Raw genomic sequence first — 22,602 nt, 5'->3', positions numbered from 1 at the left:
AGCAAATCTTTGTACCTACAATATCTTTTGAATGTCATTGAATCTTTTCAGTATATTCACTCTTCTTATATTCCCACTAAACCCTGACTACTTTGGAATTGAGTCATTTGTAAATGCTTCTGTTAGTCTAAAAGAAAGAAGGATAGGATTACCATAAGGGAAAGTAGGAAGGGAAGGCACTGATAGAAGGGAGGGCAGTTTGGGGGAGGTAAAAGCCAGAAGCAAAACACTTGAGAATGGACTTGGTAAAAGGAGAGAGAAAGTAGGATTAACTGAGAAAATAGGATGGAGGGAAATATGTAGTAGGTGATCATTACTGTGAAAAAAAAATTACAGTGTTTCTTTGATAAAAACTTCACTTCTCAAACATATAGAAAACTGAGTCAAATTTGTAGAAGTAAGAGCCATTCCTCAACTGATAAATGGTCAAAGGATATGAACAGGCAATTTTCAGACAAAGTAATCAAAACTGTCTATAGTTAAATGAAAAAAAGATCTAAATCACTATTGATGAGATAATACAAATTGAAACAATTCTGAGCTACTACTTCACACATGTCAGTTTGGCTAATACGACAGAAAAGTAAAATGACAAATGTTAGAGGGGATGTGGGAAAATTAAAGCATTAATATACTATTGGTGAAGTTGTATTCAACTTCTGGCATTCAACCATTCTGGCAAGTAATTTGGAACTTTGCCCAAAGATCTATAAAACTATGCATACTCTTTAACCAAGGCATACCACTACTAGGTCTGTATTCCAAAGAGATAAAAAAAACAAAAATAAAAAGAATCTGTGTGTACAAAAATATTTATAGCAGCTCTTTTAGTAGTGGCAAAGAACTGGAAATTAAAGGGATGTCCATCAGTTGAGAAATGGCTGATCAAGTTGTTGTATGTGATTGTGATGGAATACTATTGTGGTTTAAGAAATGATGAGCAGAATGCTCTCAGAAAAACATGGAAAGACTTACATGATCTGCTGTAAGTGAAATAAGCAGAACCAGGAGAACATTATACACAGTAACAGGAAAATTGTATGATTATCAAATATGAATAAGAGCTATTCTCAGCAGTACAATGATCTAAGATAATTCTGTGGGATTTATGATGAGAGGTGCTGTCCATTTCCAGAGGAAGAACTGAATGCAGCCTGAATGCAGATCAAAGATACTTTTTCTTTATTTTTCTTGTGTTTTTTTGTCTGTGTTTTCTTTCACAGAATGACTTATGTAGAAATATGTTTTGCATGACTCTATATGTCTAACCTATGTCAAATTACTTGCCTTCTCAGTGAGGAAGAACAGGAGGGAGGGAGAGAATTTGAAACCCAAAATTTGAAAAAAAAAGAATGTTAAAATTGTTTATACATGTAGTTGGGAAAATTGAAATAGTAAATAAGAAAAAAAGAATGATTAAGAAAATATTGACAGACATAAATATCACGCGCAAACTTTTCCTTTATTTAATTCAATGCCCTTATTTCTTAGAATCCAACTCTTCACAGAATTTTATTTGCCTTCTGAAAGTCTCCCTCTACCCTTTATAATCTCTCATTGTTTTCAGCCTCTGCCCCAAATTATAATGCACAGGTTAAGTCTAAATGTACATGTTGACACTTTTGTCTCTTGCCTTTCTTTTCTTTCTTCTGCCTAATATTAATTGTGATCATTCAGTGTCTCTCCTTGAAAGTTCCTTTAAGATATTTTTTCCTCTCCTTTGTGAAGACATGCTATGGTCTTGGGTTTTAGCATAAAAGGCCCTTTGCATGTGTGCATTGTGCTATCATACAATCTAAGGAAAACATCAATATTTGCATTTGAATTCATTTTTTAAAAAGCAAATTTCTAGTGTTTGGATGCCAAAATGAAATATGCAGTTTTTCATTTCCCTACCAGCTAACTTGAGGTGTTTTGTGTGCCTTTGTCATTTATTTAGTTAAATGATTCTATTTGCTCATCCCCTGCTGTGCATGCTACTTCCAACCTTTCATTTTTTGTCTACAAGTTCCAGCATTAGTCACCAATGTGCTTGTTAGAGAGTTCGATGCAATATAACTCTAGATTTGTTTCTTCTTTTGTTTTCCTATGTTCATAATGGATGGTGACATTGCTATACCCCCAGGGTTAAGTTCACACATCCTTAATATGACTAAGAAAGTGAGATAAATTGCCTGTTTTTTTACCTTGCCAAATAGTTTAACATGATTTCACAATCTTAGAGGATTGAAGTTAAAACTTGGAACAAGCCAGGGTCACTCATTTGTGACATGATTTTAGTACCATAACTCATGGTGACAGAAGTTGGATAACTTCAGCTTTGGAGAAAAAAAGTTCCTGGGATCTTTCCCATGAACATATATTTTAGGTTATTGCATGAGAGAAGCATTCTCCTCCCTCCTTCACCCCCACCCTGGGAACTAAAGGAAGTTTCTATTTGCCACTTTCCATACTTCCCTGGAAGTTCCCCTTTTTGTTCGCCTGCGCTTCTTCTCTCCACCCTCCTAGGTGTTTATCCTGTATCTCATTATATCAGTTAATTCCTAGGCAAGATATTAATTGATAATTAATATTCTAACCAAATATACTTCGTAACTCCCCACCACACCCTCCCCTCTAATTTGAGCTCCCCCCCCCCCCCCCACCAATTGAATTATTCTCTTGCTATTCTATAACATTTCAATGAAAAGAATACCAGAGTCAGGTGACTATCAATCATTAAGTGATTTTATAACCTTAAGCAAATCTCTGAAACTCTTTGGGTCTCAATTTCCTGACCTGTACAATAAAGAAGTTTGACCAGAGGGACACTTTCAGTTCTAAAATTCCGTGTTTCTGTGTCTGTGCTCATTTTGACTTTTGACTGTCTGATGTTTGGAAACCATTACAAAGATTTCTAATAATCTCATCTTGCAGTCCATTCTGTAATTCTTGCATACTAAAGTTCACTATTGGAAATATCCAGTATTCCAATTATTATAAGTAATACTGTTTGCAAATCAATATTCCAAGGAGGCTCATTAACAAAAACAGGAAATGTGGATGGTTCTGTTAAAAATGAAGTTGATAAGGGAAAGAATTTCATTGGGAGAGTAGTTGATTCAACAGGCACTTGCTAGATATAAGACAGAGAGGAAAATATAGAGATAAATGAATCAGGGTTCTTGCCTTCGATCTATAATGTAACAGGAAGAAAGGTAAGATACATAGCAGCCATAATAAAAGAAATAGAACATGATAAGCCTAGATAAGTGCTATGAGGTGTTATGAATGACAGATAAGATCACTTTGTCCTTATTTTAAAAAAAACTATTCCCACAAAAACTGTCCCTCAGTTCTGCTATTAATGAAAGGATGATTAGAGCAAGTTGCTCCAAGTGTATCATCTTCTCTAGTAGTTTGAGTATTTACTGTTACTTTGTCCTTAGGCAAAGCCTTCTGACTCACTGGTTTCCACAGGAACACTAATTTTGAGATTTCTGTTTGAAGATTTTGAGAGGATGATCCCTAGATCAATTCAGCTGGTAATTCTTGAGTGTCTACTGTGTGTACTGTGCATTCAGTGACAATATAAAGAATAGATGTAAGGTGGATCCACAGAGGGAGAGAGATTTTTACTTTACTCTTGCAGCATTGAGATCATTTTAATCCTATTACTAAGTCTTAGTGAAAAAATTCTGCTTAAAAATGCAGATCTGTGCCTGTTCCACAACATGATGTTAAAGAGTTGCCTGAACCCACTGTGAGGTTAAGGGACTTATCCAGAGTCACAAAGTCAGCATGTATAAGAGGAAAGACTTGAACTTCTATATTGAAATCAATACTGTTTATAGACAGTCCCTCAAGTAGGATGTGATTGGGTTGGCTAAAGTAAATGATGTTGTTTTAGGTTGTTTTAGAAAAGCATGGAAAGACTTGGACTTATGAAAGAAGATGCTATGAGCCTTCAGAGAACCAGATGACAAGGAGCAATAAGCAAACTATGGTCTTACATATTTATGTATGAGTGCTTATGTGTGTATATGTGTATGCCTTTTGTTCTCTGCTGTGCATTTTTTACTAGTACATTGTAAGTGCTTGAATGTTTTTCATTTCATTCGTTACTCTGAGGGCACGGTGAGATCCAGGATGTTATGCTACCTGTCAGCAGGCTACAGCAACCAAATTTGAAACCTTCTCATTTACCGTAGAAAGTATTTGTATTGATCAAGAGACACTATTTTCTTCCATCCTTCTGTATTAAGACAATAGCATATATATATATATATATATATATATATATATATATATATATATATATATATATATATATGTATTAGCATATATATGTATATATATATATATATCCCTTGTAGTTATAAACACACACACACACACACACACACACACACACACACACACAGCAAAGTAAAGATTAAAGTGGAACAGGTACGTGGATTTTAAACTATTGTAGACATTTATTCAGATTTAGGCCATTAGATTGAAAGCTAAGGGATCATATCCTAAGCATGACATTAGATGTAAGTTGCCCCCAGAAAGATTTACTTGGAGAATGTAAAAAAAAGGAGAGTCATTGGAGTGTAATGGATAGTGGGCCAATCAGGAACACTGGAATTCAAGTCTGGCCTTTTACACATCTTGATTTTGTCATCCTGGGAAAGTCATTTTAACCTCTCCGCATCCCTAGACATCTCTAAAACTGTATATTTTCTGATCAGGTTCTCAGTCAATCAGCAAATATTTATTAAGAACCTTCTATGTGCCAAAGACTGTACCAAGCTCTAGGGATACAAAAAAAGGCAAAAGACAGTTCCTGCTCTCAAGGAACTCACAGTCTAACGAGGGAGATGACACGTAAACATCTACATACAGAATAGATTTGAAATAATCAACAGAGAAGAAGGTGCTAGAAATAAGGAGGACCAGGAAAAGCTTGCCACAAAAGGTAGGGTTTTAGATGGGCCTTGAAGGAAGCCAGGGGAGCCAAGAGGCAGAGATGAAGAGGATGAGCCTTGTAGGCATGGGGTTAGGAGATGAAATGTCCTGTTTGAAGACCAGTAGGAAGGCCAGGGTCACTGGATTTTGGAGCGTATGTGGCAATGTGGGTGGGGTGGAAAGAGAGGAAGGATGTGTATAACACTTAAGAAGACTGGAAAGGTACTAGGTGTTCTCTAAACCTATGAAATCACAGATCTCCATTGTGATGCTTGTCACATGATAGAAGGTGTTTCCTTACCTCACAGTTCCTTATATATATGAAAACATATCCAATAAAAAACAGAGCAAAACAAAATTTTAAAAAATCTTCAAGAAATGATAATGTTGAGAGGTTTAAGGTTGATGATTTATCAGTAAGATACTTTGCCTGTCCTGCCCTGCCTGCCTTGGTCTAAAGTCTTGTTTGCAGAATATTCATTCCCAAATGATGCTGATAAAACTTATGATCTATTTTACCCCAAAGTTAATCTAACTAATCTACCCAATAGTTAATATCCTTTCTGCAGAGTAGAGGAGGGATTTTTTTTTCACCAAGAAAATAAATTTCCTTTTGACTTTATTAAAATTTAATTTCATTTATTTTTTCTTACTTAAAAGTTCTGAATTATCTCCCTTGCTTCCCACTAAAGAAGGCTGCTGTTTGACACAGATACACACACACACATACAAAGACACACACATGTAATATGTAAAATTATGCTATGCACATTCTATTTATCAATTCTTTCTTTGGAGACAGATAGCCTCTTTCTTCATGTGTCCTTTGCAGTTGATTCGAGTTTTCATAATACTTAGAATAAATGAGTCATTCACAGTTTTTCTTCAATCAGTATTACTGTTACTGTATACAATGTTCTCTTGGTTCTACCTATTTCACTTTTCATTATTTCATGCAAGTCTTTCCATGTTTTTCTAAAATCAGCCAACTCACTTCCTAGAATACAGTAGTATTCCATCACAATCATATACCACAACTTGTTTAGCCATTCCCCAAATTGTGGGTGTCCCCTCAATTTCCAGTTCTTTGCCACTACAAAGAGAGCTGTTATAAATATTTTAAAACAAAAAGGTCCTTTCCCTTTTTCCCTGATCGCCTTGGGAAAATAACGTAATAGTCTTATTACTCAATCAAAGTGTGTAGGCAATTTAATAACTCTTTGGGTATAATTCCAGATTGCTCTCCAAAATGGGTGAATCTGTTCACAATTCCACCAAAAATGAATTAATGTCCTGATTTTTCCACATCCGCCCCGGTTGTTGACATTTTCCCCTTCTATCATTTTAGCCAATCTGATAGGTATAAAGTGATATCTCAAAGTTGTTTTACTTTACATTAATCAATAGTGATTGAGAGTATTTATTCATATAACTATATCAAGTTTTGATTGCTTCATTGAAAAACTACGTGTTCATACCTTTTGACCATTTATCAATTGGGGAATGACTCATATTCTTATAAATTTGACAAAGTTCTCTCTATGATTGAGATATGAGAATTTTATCTGAGAAACTATTCATAAAATCCTGCCCCCCTACAATTTTCTGCTTTCCTTCTGATCTTGGCTACATTGGTTTTATTTATATAAAACCTTTTATAATTTAATGTAATCAAAAATGTCCATTTTACATCTCACAGTGCTCTCTGTTACTTTTGATATTCTATCATAGTTTAATGTAAATAGGTAAATACTGTGCTTCACCAATGATTATAAGAAATGAACTTCACCTCTTAATGAAAATACAGCTATGGCAAAGTGGACCTCATTCTGGCTCCTCTGTACGTGTCCCTAATTAAATCAGCAGGAATAACCAGCCTAAAATTAATGACTATGCTAATATAAGGTTAGGTGCTTTCATTGATAATTACTAGCTTAAAGGTAATAAATAGCTGAAGGGTTGCGTGCTAGCATAGATATTTTTATGTATCACGGTGAAGTTTAGCCAACCCTCTGCTTTAAAGAAATGATTAAATAAAGTGAAAAATCTCCATGAAAATGATTGAGAAATACTCAAAACAATAATATGCTATGGCCTTTTAAATATAATATTCTATTTTTCCCCACTTATATGTTAAAACTTTTTAAAAAGTTTTGAGCTCCAAATTCTTTCCCTCTCTCCTTTTCCTTTTCCTCCCACCCTGACATGGTAAGCATGTTAGTTCAAAGGGCAGAATATACTTAAATTGAAGAAAAGTAAGGCTATAAATTCCAGGAAGGTCTAATAATGTGCAGTGGAAAGAATAGTGACTTTAGATTTATAGACCCTAGGTTCAAATCCCAGCTTTGACAACTGTAGGTGGTATAGCATTGGGCAAGTTCCTTACCCTTTCCCCTCCCTGAAGTTTTCTTATCTAAAAATTCAGTAATTAGATAACACAGCCTTCATGATTCCTTTTATCTCTATGTCTATGTTTCTGTGATTCCATAAGAGCTCAGTAGAGGGAAAGGAGTTGAATTTGGAGTAAGAGACATGGACTTAAATCTTTGCTGACCAATTCACTACTTGTGTGACCTTGGGGAAAGCCCTCTTAGCTCTCTGGGCTTTGCTTTCCTCTTTTGCAAAATGTTGGTCTTGGACTACATGGCCAATAAGTTCTTTTCAAGCTCTAAGATTTTGGCCCTGATGAAGTTGCGTTGCTGTGATTCTCCATTTAGTTATGTAGATTCCTGGGTGTCGGTTAAACAATGATGCTTTTGAATAAGTGTCATCTATGACACTTTAACACATGTGGAACTAAACATAATACAGGTGTCTGGAACCAACAACTCATCCTTCCTCCCACACCCAGAAATGTTCTAAAGTATTTGCAGCAAGCATCAGTAAATAAGTAACCCAGAAACAAAAGGTGACATCACATGTCATTAGACAGAGAAGTTCGACCAGGTGGTTTTTCTACCTATCTTAGCGTCATTTGCTTAAGGGTCACATACCATGCTATGAGACAAAGAGATGGTGAATTGCTCTATAGGAAAGACAAGAACTCTGCATTTTTGTAAATTTGATTGATGCCTTTCACTGTTTGATATAGAGATCATATTTGTGGTTAGAAAACATCATGTCAGACAGCATTATCTTTATGTATTTTGAAGATGAGCCCTGAGATTGTGTAATATACCCAATTCAGTTGGCTCAAAGGTAGATCCATAATGATAGCTAGTTAAGAACAGCTAACATTCATATAGCTCTGTACTAAGCATTTTATAATTATTATCTCATGTGATCCTTACAACTACCGTGGGAGGTAGGTGCTATATTTTTATCCTCATTTTACAAATGCGGAAATTGAGGAGAACAGAGGTTAAGTAACTTGTTCAGAGACACACAGTTAATACATGTCTGAGGCTGAATTTGAACTCATGTCTTCCTGCCTCCAGGCCTGACACTCTTGGCATCACTTAGCTGCCTCTGACTATGGGTAGTATAGGTTTATAGCTTTCAGCAAAAGGATTATGTCATATCCATTTCTGAACCATTCAAGGCATAGTCAAATTGGTTAGTTTTGGTAAAACAATACTGGACATACAAGTAGCAAAAATGTGAATATGTCCATTGCTTAAATCATATCACTCAAATACTAAGGTTCCCCCTTATCCCTTGTATGCAAGTTTATTAATTTTTCAGTATTTTTTTTTTTACTGAAAGATTTGTTAAGTTTTTGGTACTAGTAAGAAACTAATTTTTGGTTAGATGGTTACAATCCTAGTCCAATCTTGCATGTTCTATATTTTCAGTAATTAATCAGGAAACCTCATTATGGCTCAAATGTAATGCATCCATAAGGTCATTTTTAATTAGTAGGGTATTGTTGTTATTATAAAGAGGTCATACAAATTCCTAAGAGACAAGGAGATAAAAGATACAAACAGATTACTACTAGAAAAGTAAATTCCTAAAAATTACCTATATTATTTTAGCTTAATGCTAAGAATAATGTAGAATTTGGTTTTATAAAAGAAATTTCAGTCACTCAGTTTTGCTTGTGAAAGCAGCCAGTATTTAATGGACATGGCACATATTATCTAAAAGGCTCATGTCCTCATGACATGATTTGCTGCTTTTTACAAAATATTGCTTAGTTTAAAAGATACCAGAATAGTTCAAAAAAGTTGAGTTTCCTGGTTTCTGCATGATCTTTCACCTTACCCAAAGTTGTAGGCCCAGCCTTAGGCCTTTTGTTTAAGGAGACTGAATATTTAACATGGCAAGTAATTTTCTCTGCTAATTCTAATCTATTAACATGATTACGAAGGTGTAATTGCCATCCCTGGACATTCCCTACTCTTCCTTGTTACTCACTCAGAGCAAAAAAATGGGGAAAGGTTCTCAACTCTGAGTGAGCTGGTTTTGAGCAGGGTTTAAATGTGAACAGATTCCTTATTGTTTGGACAAAGCCAAAGCAGTGCTAAAATTTTTACATTATGTTTACGTTTACTTGGTTGCTGCTTAAAAGTTATTTTTTACTACATTCCCAGTGAAAATCAGGGTGATCTAGTGGAAAGAGTGCTGGATTTAGCATCAGAGATGTCACATTTGAATCCTGCTTTATCTGCAGAATCCTTATGGGAAAGGAGTGGGGAACCTTCAGGCCTCTAAGTCACATGTGACCCTCTAGGTCATCAAGTGTAGCCCTTCTGTTCAGTGAAGTTTGAATTCACTCAAAGGGCTGTACTTGAGGGGAATAGCAAGGACTAAACACCAATCCATTTCTGATAGTTGCTCTTTTTGCAAAATTGCATAAATTCTAAAACATAGTGAGGTGCTCAAGCCTGCAGGTTCCCCACCCCTGCTGTGGGACCTTCAACACGCAAGGCCCACACATCTCTAGATCTCAGTTTCCTCATCTGTACCAATGAAGGAATTAGATTAGAAAATGAGCTGCTGAGGGCCCTTCCTTTTCTAGAGCTTGTGATCTATTTTACCCAATAGTTTTGCAAGCAGAAACCATCTGTAGAACAATCATTGAACATTTTTTCCTGATTCTTTGGTAGGAAATATTTCTAGGAAGCATTATTGTGTAGTGCCTTGTTGATTCACGAGTTCCTTAGAGACAAACTTGTGAATCTCCAAAAATCAGGTTAATGAAATGACATTGTCATCTCATAAATCTACATTTTAAAAGTGAACTGAATTATTGTGGCCTTAAAACATTTCAGAGTAATGCTTTTTTTTTCTTTCAAGAATAAATATGGTGAGGCTACTTTAAAATATGGCCTTCCTGAATTATTTCAGTTGAACCTCCACCTTTGCAATGGTTTTACTCCTAATTTATCATCCTGACTTTCAAACAGTAGCTTCTCTACAGCTTTGAAAATTAAATTATGTTAATTGCTGTGACATACAACATTTAAGAAGCCTTACTTAAGAATTAATTGAGTGGAGCAGAAGGAGAATATGTCAGCCTCTAAGAGTTATTTATAATGCAGCCCCAAGAAATGACAAGTTGGAAACAAAAGTTTACTTTTCAACTCTGCCTGATCCATTTATTAAAGATGTGGGCTATTGAGGCCCCTCTACCTCAGGTAGCAAACAGTAGGTCACACATCGGGAGGCTGGGCATAAGTCATCTCTCATAAGCGACAAGTGAAGTTTTCTCCAAGGTTAAGGACAAAGTATTCCATATGTGAGATTTCTGTAGGATGTGGAAAGGAAAGAATCCTTAGCAAAAAGAAACACCTTACAAAATGAAGAACTTGAAAATAGAGGTAACGCTGGTGTTTCAACAATGGCTCATCAGTGAAATGTTCCTTTTTTGCTCTACGTACCAGAGCTGAGGACCTTTTTCCATTTTCAGCTACACTTAGGATGAGGCAAAAATTATATAGAAATTCAATTTAATTAATTGAACATTTATTAAGTGCCTACTTCATAGGAAGTACTTTGCTAGGAAATATCCCCTTCCCCATATCATTTTGGTATTTTAAATTAATTTCTAAGTCCTAATTCCTGTTTATGTTCATACTATCCAAAGTGGCTTTAAATTTGTTTTTCAGTGGAGTTTCTGATTTATAAAGCCAATATAAAACACTGATACTCAGACAAATTGTAGGGTAATAAAAAAATCAAGGGTAAACTATGAAAGGATGTATTACAGACTCATCAACAATATGCTGTTTTATAGCAAATTTATAAATTTCTCTTTCCATATAGAATACAGATTTTCACAAAAATGCTATTAGAAGGATTGCAACTAAGAATGACTGTTAATTACTCTAAATGGACTTTCTCATTTATGTTTAAATATATATGTGGGAAACTTATATGTGGATAAGTGTGTGCATATGTTTTTCAGTATGCACAGATTAATTGTCTTTCAGATTCAAGGACTATGCTAATCTGATATAGGAGAGAGAAGATCCAAATAAATTACTCTATACAATTTGCTTTTTTCCTCAGAGATGTGATGCAATTTAATATTTTAATATTAAAATGTTATATTTTCTTCTATATTTGGGTCCTACAAATGACTTTGTTGCACCCTTAAAGACTTTGGAGATATATACTAAAATGAACCGTGGATCAAACTTTCCCTTTGTAGTCATCTGACATACAGGAGGAAAATTTGTCATAAAGGCAGTCTAGGAGAAAGCCAAGCACTTTCCTTAGTTTTTATCAGTTGGTACATTTTACTTTGTGGTACCAGTTGTATAATATTGTGCAATACTGTCTAAGGTGGGAAAGAAAAATCTCTTTCTGTCCACTTAAGCATAAAGAGTGAACATTTCTGAGTCCCTTGCATAACTGCAAATGTTATCGATCACAAAATGTCAACAGGTTAATACAAAGCCCATTTGTACAAGGCATGACTAATTATTCTTTGTTAATCTTTTAAGTATAGCCAACTATTTCCTGTTAAATCAGTGAAAATGCTCAGACAAAATCCTGAATGACTGTACCTGTGGTTAGGTGACTGTGATCAGTTGACGCCACTTCTGATGGGGGGAACTTTGTTTTAGGAAACAATTATACTCTTTATTGCTTTTGGTATGGATCTTAATTCTGCCCACCTCCAAATTCAAATATTGTTTATTTTGGTTTCCAGATGCGGTCTGTGAGCCGAGTGTTTAAATTCATTGATATGCCAAGTGAAGAACCCCTTCCTACCAAACCAGCTAAGTCGAAGGAAAATCATCTTTCACAAGTTCTGATCATTGAGAATGAACACATAAAGAAAGAGGACAACTGGCCTTCTGGAGGTCAAATGACTGTCAAAGACCTCACAGCCAAATATATAGATGGTGGTAATGCTGTATTAGAGAACATTTCCTTCTCAATAAGTTCTGGGCAAAGGGTGAGACTTAAAACATTTTTTCATTTTATTTATTCTGTCATCCACTTTAATTTATAATGGCTGATGGCAATATTATCAAACCTCTTTGTAACACCATTGTTGAACCAGAGAACTAACACTAGACTAATAGATTAAATGGACTATGCAATGGTTAGGCAACATAGCTTAGTGAATAAAGAGATGACTTTGGAGTCAGGAAGATCTGTGTTCAAGTCCCTCTACTGACCCTTTCTGACAATGTGACCCTGAGCAAGTCACTCAACCTTTCAATACTCCAGGCTACTCTATAAAGGTGTATGCTGAAGAGCAGTTGGCAATCTGCATGGGAAGGCAAAGTTTGCTCTGTGGGGAGATACTTATACTAGTGAAAAATGGAGGCTCAGATACTCTTTCTCCCTTCCAAAAAAATCTAATATTTATTATATATAGTACTGCTACATAGGACATGAAAACTGTAGTATATTTAAAACTATGTATTAAATGAATAGTTTTATATTTCAATAATCAAAAGATTATTTGGTCCAATATTGGTCATCATTGGGTCCACTGATATAAACAACATTCCTTCCTTGTGAAGACATTCCCACTTAAAAGGTATCCCTCTCATGGTAAACCTTTCCATGCTTAGTTAGGCTAAACCTCTGATAACAGATCTACAAAATCAATTACTAGGTCCATGGGCAGCTAGGTGGTGCAGTGGATAGAGTGCTAGGAAGACCTGACTTCAAATCTGACCTCGGACACCTACTAGCTCTGTGTCCTTGGGCAAGTCACTTAACCCTGCTTTACTCAATTACTTTATCTGTAAAATGAACTGAAGAAGGAAATGGCAAACCACTCTAGTGTCTTTGTCAAAACAACTCGAAATGGGCTCAAGAAGAGTTGGACATGACAGAAACAACTGAATAACAACACTACTTTCATACCCAAAGCCTTCTTAACTGGGTAGAAATTTCCATAATTCATATTCTACTAACATAGCTTTATTGAGTCCAGGATTGTCCCTGTGCTACAATGAAGCCTAGCAACAGATCTTCAGTGCAAGAGTCATCTCATAATTCATAACTATTTTATCAGTTATTGAGCAATGAAATTTTTAAATAAACCATCATTATAATGGTATGTAGGCAGTTAGCACCATCTAAAATCTCCAGCTCAGATGAGAAAAAGTAAATGTCTGTTGCCTGCATAAGGTTGTAGATTTAGAACTGGAAAGAACTTTAAGGGGCATCAAGTTAATTCTGCTCCTTACCCTACCTCAGAGGGAATGTGATATATAGTAGATAGAGCACAGAACTTGGAGACAAGAATTCCTTGGCTCAGATACTTCCTCAGACACTCACTAGTGATGTAGTGTTGGGAAAACTACTTAATCACTCTATGACTCCATTTCCCCAACTGTAAAATAAGATATTGAAGTCAATGACTTCTGAGGTCTCTTTCAACTCTAAATCTCTGATCTAAGTATTTCTTTTTGGAAACTGTCTAACTTAAAACCTACCAAACCTATATTATCTCTCTTTTAGATGTTCCTCCCCCAACTCTGAAAAAAAATGCTATTAAAGTCATATAACAGATGCAGAACTATTAAAAGTATAATCAGGAATTGTCTATCACAAAGAAACATGTTGTAATTCATTTCTGTGCCCTGCTTCATGCCTAGCATGGTGCTTCATAAACATACTGATTATTTCTTGAAAGGGCAATTTTGCCAGACATTCAAAAATGGAATGATGTTATGCCTTAAAGTTGCCTATTCTGGAATCTCAGAATTTTAACCACAAAATTTAATGTCATTGAGTCTTATGCAACAGTGGATCTAAGATCTCATTGGAGGAGTCACTGCTTCCCATAGTACAAACACCAACCTATCTCTACCTTCTCATCTTGTGAAATTTCTCCCTAATCCTCTTAAGACACACTCCCTCTCCATACACACATACTCACACATCTCATGTGCTGGAAACTTTCCTCTAAGTCTCTTGACATCATGTCAGTGCCTGCATGTATATGGCATAGTCCATTTGTTGTAAAAACAACAACTGCACTACCAGTGGAGAGCTTTGATGTGAAAACTGGATTAGCTAACTTCTCACAATGCTTTAATTTACTGTTTGTTAAATGATGCCCATAGAGTTTCTTTCAGGGTAATTGTTAGAGCTATTGAGATGTTATTGCTTTTTGCCCTGGAATTTTAGGAAAATTGATGAACATGACTTAAGACAGATAATCTCCTGTAAAGGAAGGTAGATGTTAAACTACAAAGCCCTGTGAATCTGCACTAAAACTGGCTTAAGAGGAAGATTCAGGAACTTTTGACTTGCTCTGGAGTTAGTAATCACCATGTGCTAGGCAGTGGAGATACAAAGATAAAAATGCCCCTGCCCTTGACAAGCTTATATTCTATGGGGAGAGATGACATGCACACTTACTGTGTATATAGGTATATATGCAGCATAGATAATATAAGATAATTTTGGAGGTAGAAACTACTAGCTGGGGCAGGGGAACCAGGAAAGAACTCATGTCAAAGGTGGTATTTGAGCTGAGCTTTCAAGGAAACTAGGAACTTTAACAGGCAGAGTTGATACGGAAATCCATTTTAGAAATGAGGGACACCCTGGGTAATGGCATGGAGATGGAAGGCAGGATATCATGTGTGAGGAACCGCAAGAAATCAATGTGTGGTTGAACTGAAGAGTGCCCAAAGGGGAATAATATGTAATAAAGCTGGAAAAGTAAGTTGGAGCTAGGTTGTGAAGGACATTAAATGCCATATAGAGGGGTCCATATTTTATATTAGAGATAATAGAGAGTCATTTGAGTTTATTGAGCAGAGGAGTGACATTGTCATACCTGGGCTGTAGCATTGTCACTTTGTCAGAGTGTGGAGGATGAAATGGAAAAGGGAAAGACTTGAAGCAGGGAAGTCAACTATTTGACAAAGTAATTGTCCAAAAAACATGGATATCCATATAGAAAATCCTGAATTTGGACAATGGTCCTATAAGGAGAGAAGTGGATTGTAGAGGTAAAATCCAGATTTAAACTCCAGACTTGAGACCCAGAACCCTATGCATTGTGTCACCTAGCTGCCCCAGTCATCTTCAAAGAAATGATAATTGAGTTCATAGGAGTGGATGAGTTAACTAAGAGAGAATACAAAGAGAGAAGAGATTTAGTCTGAGGACAGAACCTTAAGGTATTTCTAAAGTTAGTAGTTAAGATATGAAAGATAAAAGACACTGAAGAAGGTAGTGCTTGGATAAGCAGGAGGAGAACCAAAAGGGAGCCGTGTCCTTAAAACCCAGAGAGACTAGTAGGTCAAGAAGGAGATGTTGGTTTATAGATCAGATAATTATAATTTAGATATAATTTAAATACTTTTTCTTAGATATTGTCAACTCCTTTCTACACTAAGAATATTCTATGGCAAGATATTTTCAAATGGACATTTTTGTGAAAGTTTTAGAGTTTAATTTTAATAGTTTCTTTTATGTGTCAGTTTAATAAAGATAGAATCACGATTGCTTCATAGGTTGCAAGTTCTCCCATTACGTTGTCTAGAGTCGTTGTTTACTTCCAAAAATGACTGGGTTTTATATCATGGCATCATAGGATTTAGAGTTCAAAGGGATCTTAAAAATGATTCGGTCTACTCTCCTCCCCTTTGTTTTCACAGATGAAGAAAGTGAGACCTAGGGAGGGTAAAAGACTTGCTCAAAATCAGGCACATAGTAAACAATAAAGCCAAAATTCAAGTCTTGCACCTCCGACTCCAAATACAGCGTTCTGCAGTACCAGATTGCCATTCTAGGGCAGGGGGAACCTCAGTGAAGACCAATTTTAGGAAAGATGCTGGTTATACATTGGTTCTAGGAGTATAAAAGTGAATGAATATATTATGCCTCACCCTTGATAAGGTGAGGCATCACCCAGCAGCTTCCTGTTGAAAGGATGGTTCATTGTTTTGACTTGTTTTATACATAGGACTTTTTAGGCATGGGAAAGTATCCTTCTTTTTTCTGACACCTTGGATAGTTTCCAAGATGACTGTCCACAGAATACGGATGGTAACAAATGGATTTGCATAAGTGAAGATAGGAAACCTTCACTAATCTCTTCATTTTGTTTTTTTTCCTTTCCCTGCCAAACCTCCATCGTTCCCCGTCTCTGTTTCAGAATTGCTCATCCCCTTTCCCCTTCCCTCATAAGCAACTGTGAAGCAGGCTTTTGTGGTATAACAGAGAGATGGAATCTTGATTTTCCTAATTAGTTTTGGCAATTTAGGAATAAGAATTCAGCAGGATTGGGGAACATTTTTATTCTTGGTCTTGCATGATTTCTGAGTCAGACTTAATATCATGTTGGTAAACCTGTAGAGTGTGTGTGTGTGTGTATGTGTGTGTGTGTGTGTGTGTGTGTGTGTGTGTGAACTTTAGGGAGGTATCAATATACATTTTGAGGTTCACCAGACAACCTAGATTCTAATTTCTAGAACAAGAGTTGATCTGCATTGATAGAAGGCGTCCTCTCAATGGGACTTGCCTACATCTATAAAATCACAGGTCTGAGCTAAAATGATTTAGTCCTTCTTGAAACAAAATTTTTAAATTGGAACCTTAGAATTAGAGGCAAAGTAGTATAGTAGATAGTAAGGCTAGCCTCTGATTCTAGAAGACCAGCATTAACACCTTCCTCTTGTATACAATAACTGTGTGGCTACGGGCCAGACACTCAACTCTTCAGTGTCCCAGGCAACTGCCTAGGACTGTAAGTTGCATCAGAGCTTCTCACCTCCATTTCTAAGTGTCCTTATCAGATGTTCTAACACCACTAGTCCAGACTGGATAAACAGGGTTTTAGGGAGAATCCTTTTGTAATTTTTAATGAATTTCAAAGAACTTTGGCATGTTGGTGGAGATTAAAGAGATAAATGTAGATGAAGAATTAACATAGTTTGTTTAATCATCTTAGAATAGGTTTATAATATTTGCACTAGATAAAACCTTCCCCTTTAAGGTTGGGGACATACTACCTATATCACTTTGGTCCATGAATAGTGTCTATAGTACATAGGACCACTGGTTTATGATGATTTCATTGTATTAATTATGCCAAGTCTAAATATCACCAAATCTTAGCTGATGAGTATGTTTCTCTTTTTGGTGTCAAATTTTCTTATTAAAGGAAAAACAATTGAGGTGATAAATTATAATATTCACGTTGCCTTCTCTGAACCAGAAACTTTTCCTCTGCTCCCTTTCTTCTAAAAGTATAGTTTGAAAAATGAAAAAATAAATTTAAACTCTAAACTTAAACCTCAATTGTGGGACTGGTTTTGAATGGAAAATCAAATCCTGACCTTCTGGAAATGATAAATATCACCACTGGATGTATAGGCAAGTGAATTAAATAGTCACCCTAATAGATTCCTTCTTCATTTGTGAACCTGGCTACCTTCTTCATTTGTATTTCTCCATGTACAAAGGGGAAATTGCTCATAAATATAGATCTTTCCCCCTTGGGCAGACTGACCCAGTCAGAGTACAGAAGAATACTGGATATGATGCCAAAAATAATAGATCTCTAGCTCAGGTGTTCAGATTACGTAGCAGCATGAACACTTAAATGCCACTTGATTTGTAAAGGAATACCTAGGTAATCTGTCTTTGTTAAAGAAAAGGGTGATGGAGCTGGAATTAATATATTACACCTGTTTGGGCAGTATTCCCCAGGGCTACTACATTTTTCTGTCCAAACTGCAAAAAAAAAATGAACATAATATGAAGAAGATTTATTTTTTCTTACTATGAGGAATCTTGTTTCTCTCATTGTGACACCCCTGGAAAGGATAAGAGACTGAAAAATGGTTCAGTCAGCTACAGTAAAATTAAAAAAGCAAAGGAGAAGGAATGTGTTGAAACTCATTTATTTATGGTATCTTTCAAAATGGCACCAAATCCAAATCTATTTAGATCTCCAAAGAAACTTTTTTCTCTGTCAAAATTAATTATTAGAGAGTAGACAAAATTTTATTAAAAAGAGCCATTGACTTGAAAATAGAATAACTGAATTCAAGTCCCAGGCCTACTGCTTGCTATATGACCTGAGCTCTTTGAGTCATCATTTCTTTATTTGGGAAATTGTTGTTCAGTCGTTTTAGTCATTTTCTGCTCTCTGTGACCCCATTTGAGGTTTTCTTGGAAAAGATTTTGGAGCAATTTGTCATTTCACTCTCCAACTCATTTTACAGATGAGGAAATAGAGGCAAACAGGGTTAAGTGACTTGTCCAGAGTCACACAGCTAGTAAGTATCTAAGGCCAGATTTGAACTCAGAAAGAGGAGTTCCTAGTCTAATGATCTATCCACTGTACTACCTTGTCACTCCAATCAGGCAACTTCTCTGTAATTTATAGTTTGGGTTACCTAGAAAATGAAGAGATTAAGTGACCTGGCCAAGAATGTATGGCCAGTAACTGTCAAAGAAGAGACTGAAACAGCTCTTAGGCTGTCTCTATTCACTCTACTGCCCTGCTTCTCATGAAGAGTGGTCTTCTTATACTCCCTTTACAGATGAGTAAATTGAGGCAAATAGACATGAACTAACCTGACCATGATCACATAGGTAGTAAATTTCAAAGGCATGCTTTGGATTCAGGCCTTCTTCAAGCCAAATCCAGCACTTTATCTATTATACCATGCTGCCTCTTCTAACTGAAAAAGTTGGTAAATATAAGTTAGTGGGTAAAAGAAACTTTTATTATAGTGAGAATATTAGAAAATAGAAAAAAATATCACCTGGGATATGGGTAAATCTCAAAAGATAACTTGCAGTCAAATGCTCTGACCTTATGTAACCAATCAGTGTATAGCTTTAAAAAAGCAAACCCCAGAAAAGAGCTTTTACATGCCAGTTATATAAGTAACAAGAAGCCTTTGTTAGGCATGACCAAAAGCAATTCTTTCTTCCCAGAAAACCTGTTCATCTCAATGCATTCTCAGACAATAAGTAGGATAGAGAAGACAGAACAAGAGGTATTAAATGCAGTGTTTTGAAGTCAATCAGCAGATATTTCAGTAAACATCTCCTATGTGCCAGCCACTCTGCTGAGTGCTGGGGATTCAAATATGAGGAATGAAACAATCTCTGCTTGCAAAGAGCTTACATTCTAATAGAAGAAACAAAGACTTAAGAACGTAGAGAATAAATATAAAGAGAATAAATGCAAGGTAGTTAAAGTAGGGCTGCTAGATGGTTCAGTGGATAGAATAGCAGGCCTGGAGTTGGGAAGACTTGGGTTCCCAAGTTCAAGTCTAAACTGAGACACTTCCTAGCTGTGTTATCCTGGGCAAGTCACTTAACCCTGTTTGCCTCAGTTTTCTTATCTATAAAGTGAATTGGAGTAGGAAATGGCAAACCACTCCAGTATCTCTGCCAAGAAAACTTCAAATGGGGTCACAAAGAATCTGAAATGACTGAAAATGGCTGAACAACACCAACAAAGTTAAATGCCAGGTAGTTTAAGAGGGACGACACTTTCAAATTTCAGATGAGGGGCTGAGGAAGGGTATGATGTGGTAGTGCTTGAAAACTCATGCTAGGACCAAGGTAGGAGTGTGATGTGCTTTCGTTGTGTTGTCTGAAGATGCTACCATTTGTGGCTGGCAGAAAGAGAACATGGTCCTTTGTCCTGGTTAGATCAGACCATTGAGGTTAGGATTGAGGGATGCTGAATTCCAATCCCTCTTTAGCTACCAGATCTTGATTTGAGAGACCACTTCTGTCTGGGAGATCTGGGGCATCCTCATCTGTGAAGAAAAGATTCGAGTTAATTGTGCAGGACTGTGCACATATTGACTGAAAGAATGTGATGTAAGTAGAACCCACCATGATCTAGTGATTGAAGTATTATTAGCCCAATTGAAGCATTAGTCTGCCTAGTTGACCACGTAGCTCATATTGATTATTGATGGAATTGTTTGGATTGTTAAGACAGCAGAAAAAACAGTCACAGATTGGTTGGTCTGGTCCTTTCAGAGAGTGACTGATGATGCACTGAAAAGGACATTATATAACCATTATGCGAGCTGGAAAAGGCAATGCTTAGCTTCCCTCAGAGCACAGCTTAGTTAGCACCTTCTACCCTAGGCCACTTCTGATCCCTGTAATGTTAGTACTCTCTGCCTTTATATATGTGCTGTACTTACAAGTATATATGCTGCTTCCCTTGGGAGAATGAAAACACTTGAGGGCAGGGAGAATTTTTTTTCTTTTATTTCCCCAGCACCCATGTAGTAGTATACATACATATATACTGTTGTATATAGAGTACACAGAGTAGTATACACACACACACACACACACACAGTAGTATGTACTACATGCACACATACAACATATACAGTAGTATATATAGCACACATACACACATATATACCGTAGTAAATACTTCACATACTTTGTCAATATATATATGGTGTACTTATTTGTATACATGGTGTTTCTCTCAGTAGAATGAAAACTCTTTGAGAGAAGGGACAGTTTTGTTCTTATATTCTTACTACTTCACATGTAGTATGTTCATTGCCATACATACAACATGTGTATATGACTACATATATGTGGTATTCATATGTATGTGTATGTATATGTGTGTATGTGTGTATGTATGTATCTTCCCCAAATGGAAGCTTTTTGAGGACAGGTATAGTTTTACTTTTATCCTTGTGTCCCCAATCGTTTGCATGTAGTACCAAGTACTTTAAAACATTTGTTGAGTTGGATTATCCCATTGGAATGTAGTGATTGAGTGTAATGGTTGAGCTTGCTAGTCAGATCTCAGACCAAGAAACCCCAGAGTCTGTTAAATATGTTTCCATAGGGTCACACAATAAAATGGACTAGGATATTCTTTTTCTTCTTCTTCTTTTTTTTTTAATTTTTTTTTAATTTTTATTTTTTAATGTTTAACAATCACTGCCATACAATTGCGATTTTATCCCCCCCCACCTACCCCCCGTTACCCCCCTCCCTCCCCACGACTGCATACAATTCTGTATAGATTCTACATATACTTTCCTATTGAGTATATTTTCACTATAGTCATGCTATGTAGTCAGACTAAGATAAATGAAAGAAATCGTATAACAAATCAGAACATGATACACAAACACATACACATACACAAACATGATCTGCTACATTATGTGAGTGACTTCCATATTTCTCTCTCTGAGTGTGGAAGGCATTTTGCCTTGAGATCCACCATTGGGATTTTTTTTTTTTTTGTAAGAAGTTCTTGTGTTATTACAGAAATCTAAGTCTACCAGAAAAAACTCTCACACACTGTGGTCGTTGCTGTGCATAAAGTTCTCCTGGTTCTGCTCCTTTCACTCAGCATCAGGTCATATAAGTCCTTCCAGGCCTCTCTGAAGTCTTCTTGTTCATCATTTCTTATGGCACAATAGTACTCCATTACATTCATATACCATAATTTATTCAGCCATTCTCCAATTGATGGACATCCCCTTGACTTCCAGTTTTTGGCAACTACATAGAGTGCTGCTATAAATATTTTTGTACATGTGGGACCCTTTCCCATTTTTATGATCTCTTGGGGATATAGTCCTAGTAGCGATATTGCTGGGTCAAAGGGTATGCACATTTTTGTAGCCCTTTGGGCATAGTTCCAAATTGCTCTCCAGAATGGTTGGATGCGCTCGCAGCTCCACCAACAATGAATTAGTGTTCCAACTCTCCCACATCCTCTCCAGCATTTATCATTTTCTTGTTCTGTCATGTTTGCCAATCTTATAGGTGTGATGTGGTACCTCAGAGTTGTTTTGATTTGCATCTCTCTAACCAATAGTGATTTAGAGCATTTTTTCATATGATTATAGATAGCTTTAATTTCTTCCTCTGAAAATTGCCTGTTCATATCCTTTGACCATTTATCAATTGGGGAATGACTTGTATGATTATACATTTGGGTCAGTTCTCTATATATTCTAGAAATGAGGCCTTTATCCCCGAGCTTAGCTGTAAAAATTCTTTCCCAATTTACTACATCCCTCCAGATTTTGGTTGCATTGGGTTTGGTTGTGCAAAAACTTCTCAGTTTAATGTAATCAAAGTTATCCATTTTGCATTTCATAATGCTTTCTATCTCTCCTTTAGTAAAGAATTCTTCCCTTCTCCATAGATCTGATAGATATGCTATTCCTTGCTTCTCCAGTTTATTCATGGTATCAATCTTTATACCTAAATCATGTACCCATTTGGACTTTATTCTTGTGTACGGTGTCAGGTATG

The 22,602-nt window shown here is 36.2% G+C and overlaps 1 protein-coding gene across 3 annotated transcripts in view; it reads left to right on the top strand.

Moving 5' to 3' along the window:
- CFTR (CF transmembrane conductance regulator) overlaps positions 1-22,602 on the top strand; it is a 235,378-nt gene that overhangs the window by 189,659 nt on the left and 23,117 nt on the right. For all 3 annotated transcript variants that reach the window (XM_072652953.1, XM_072652954.1, XM_072652955.1), the window contains one exon: positions 12,038-12,286. In XM_072652953.1, coding sequence (XP_072509054.1) covers positions 12,038-12,286 — 249 coding nt within the window. The remainder of the gene's footprint in view (positions 1-12,037; positions 12,287-22,602) is intronic.

Source organism: Notamacropus eugenii, chromosome 3, assembly GCF_028372415.1.
Source record: "Notamacropus eugenii isolate mMacEug1 chromosome 3, mMacEug1.pri_v2, whole genome shotgun sequence".
Classification (NCBI taxonomy): domain Eukaryota; kingdom Metazoa; phylum Chordata; class Mammalia; order Diprotodontia; family Macropodidae; genus Notamacropus; species Notamacropus eugenii.
This window is presented reverse-complemented; position numbering and strand designations above follow the sequence as displayed.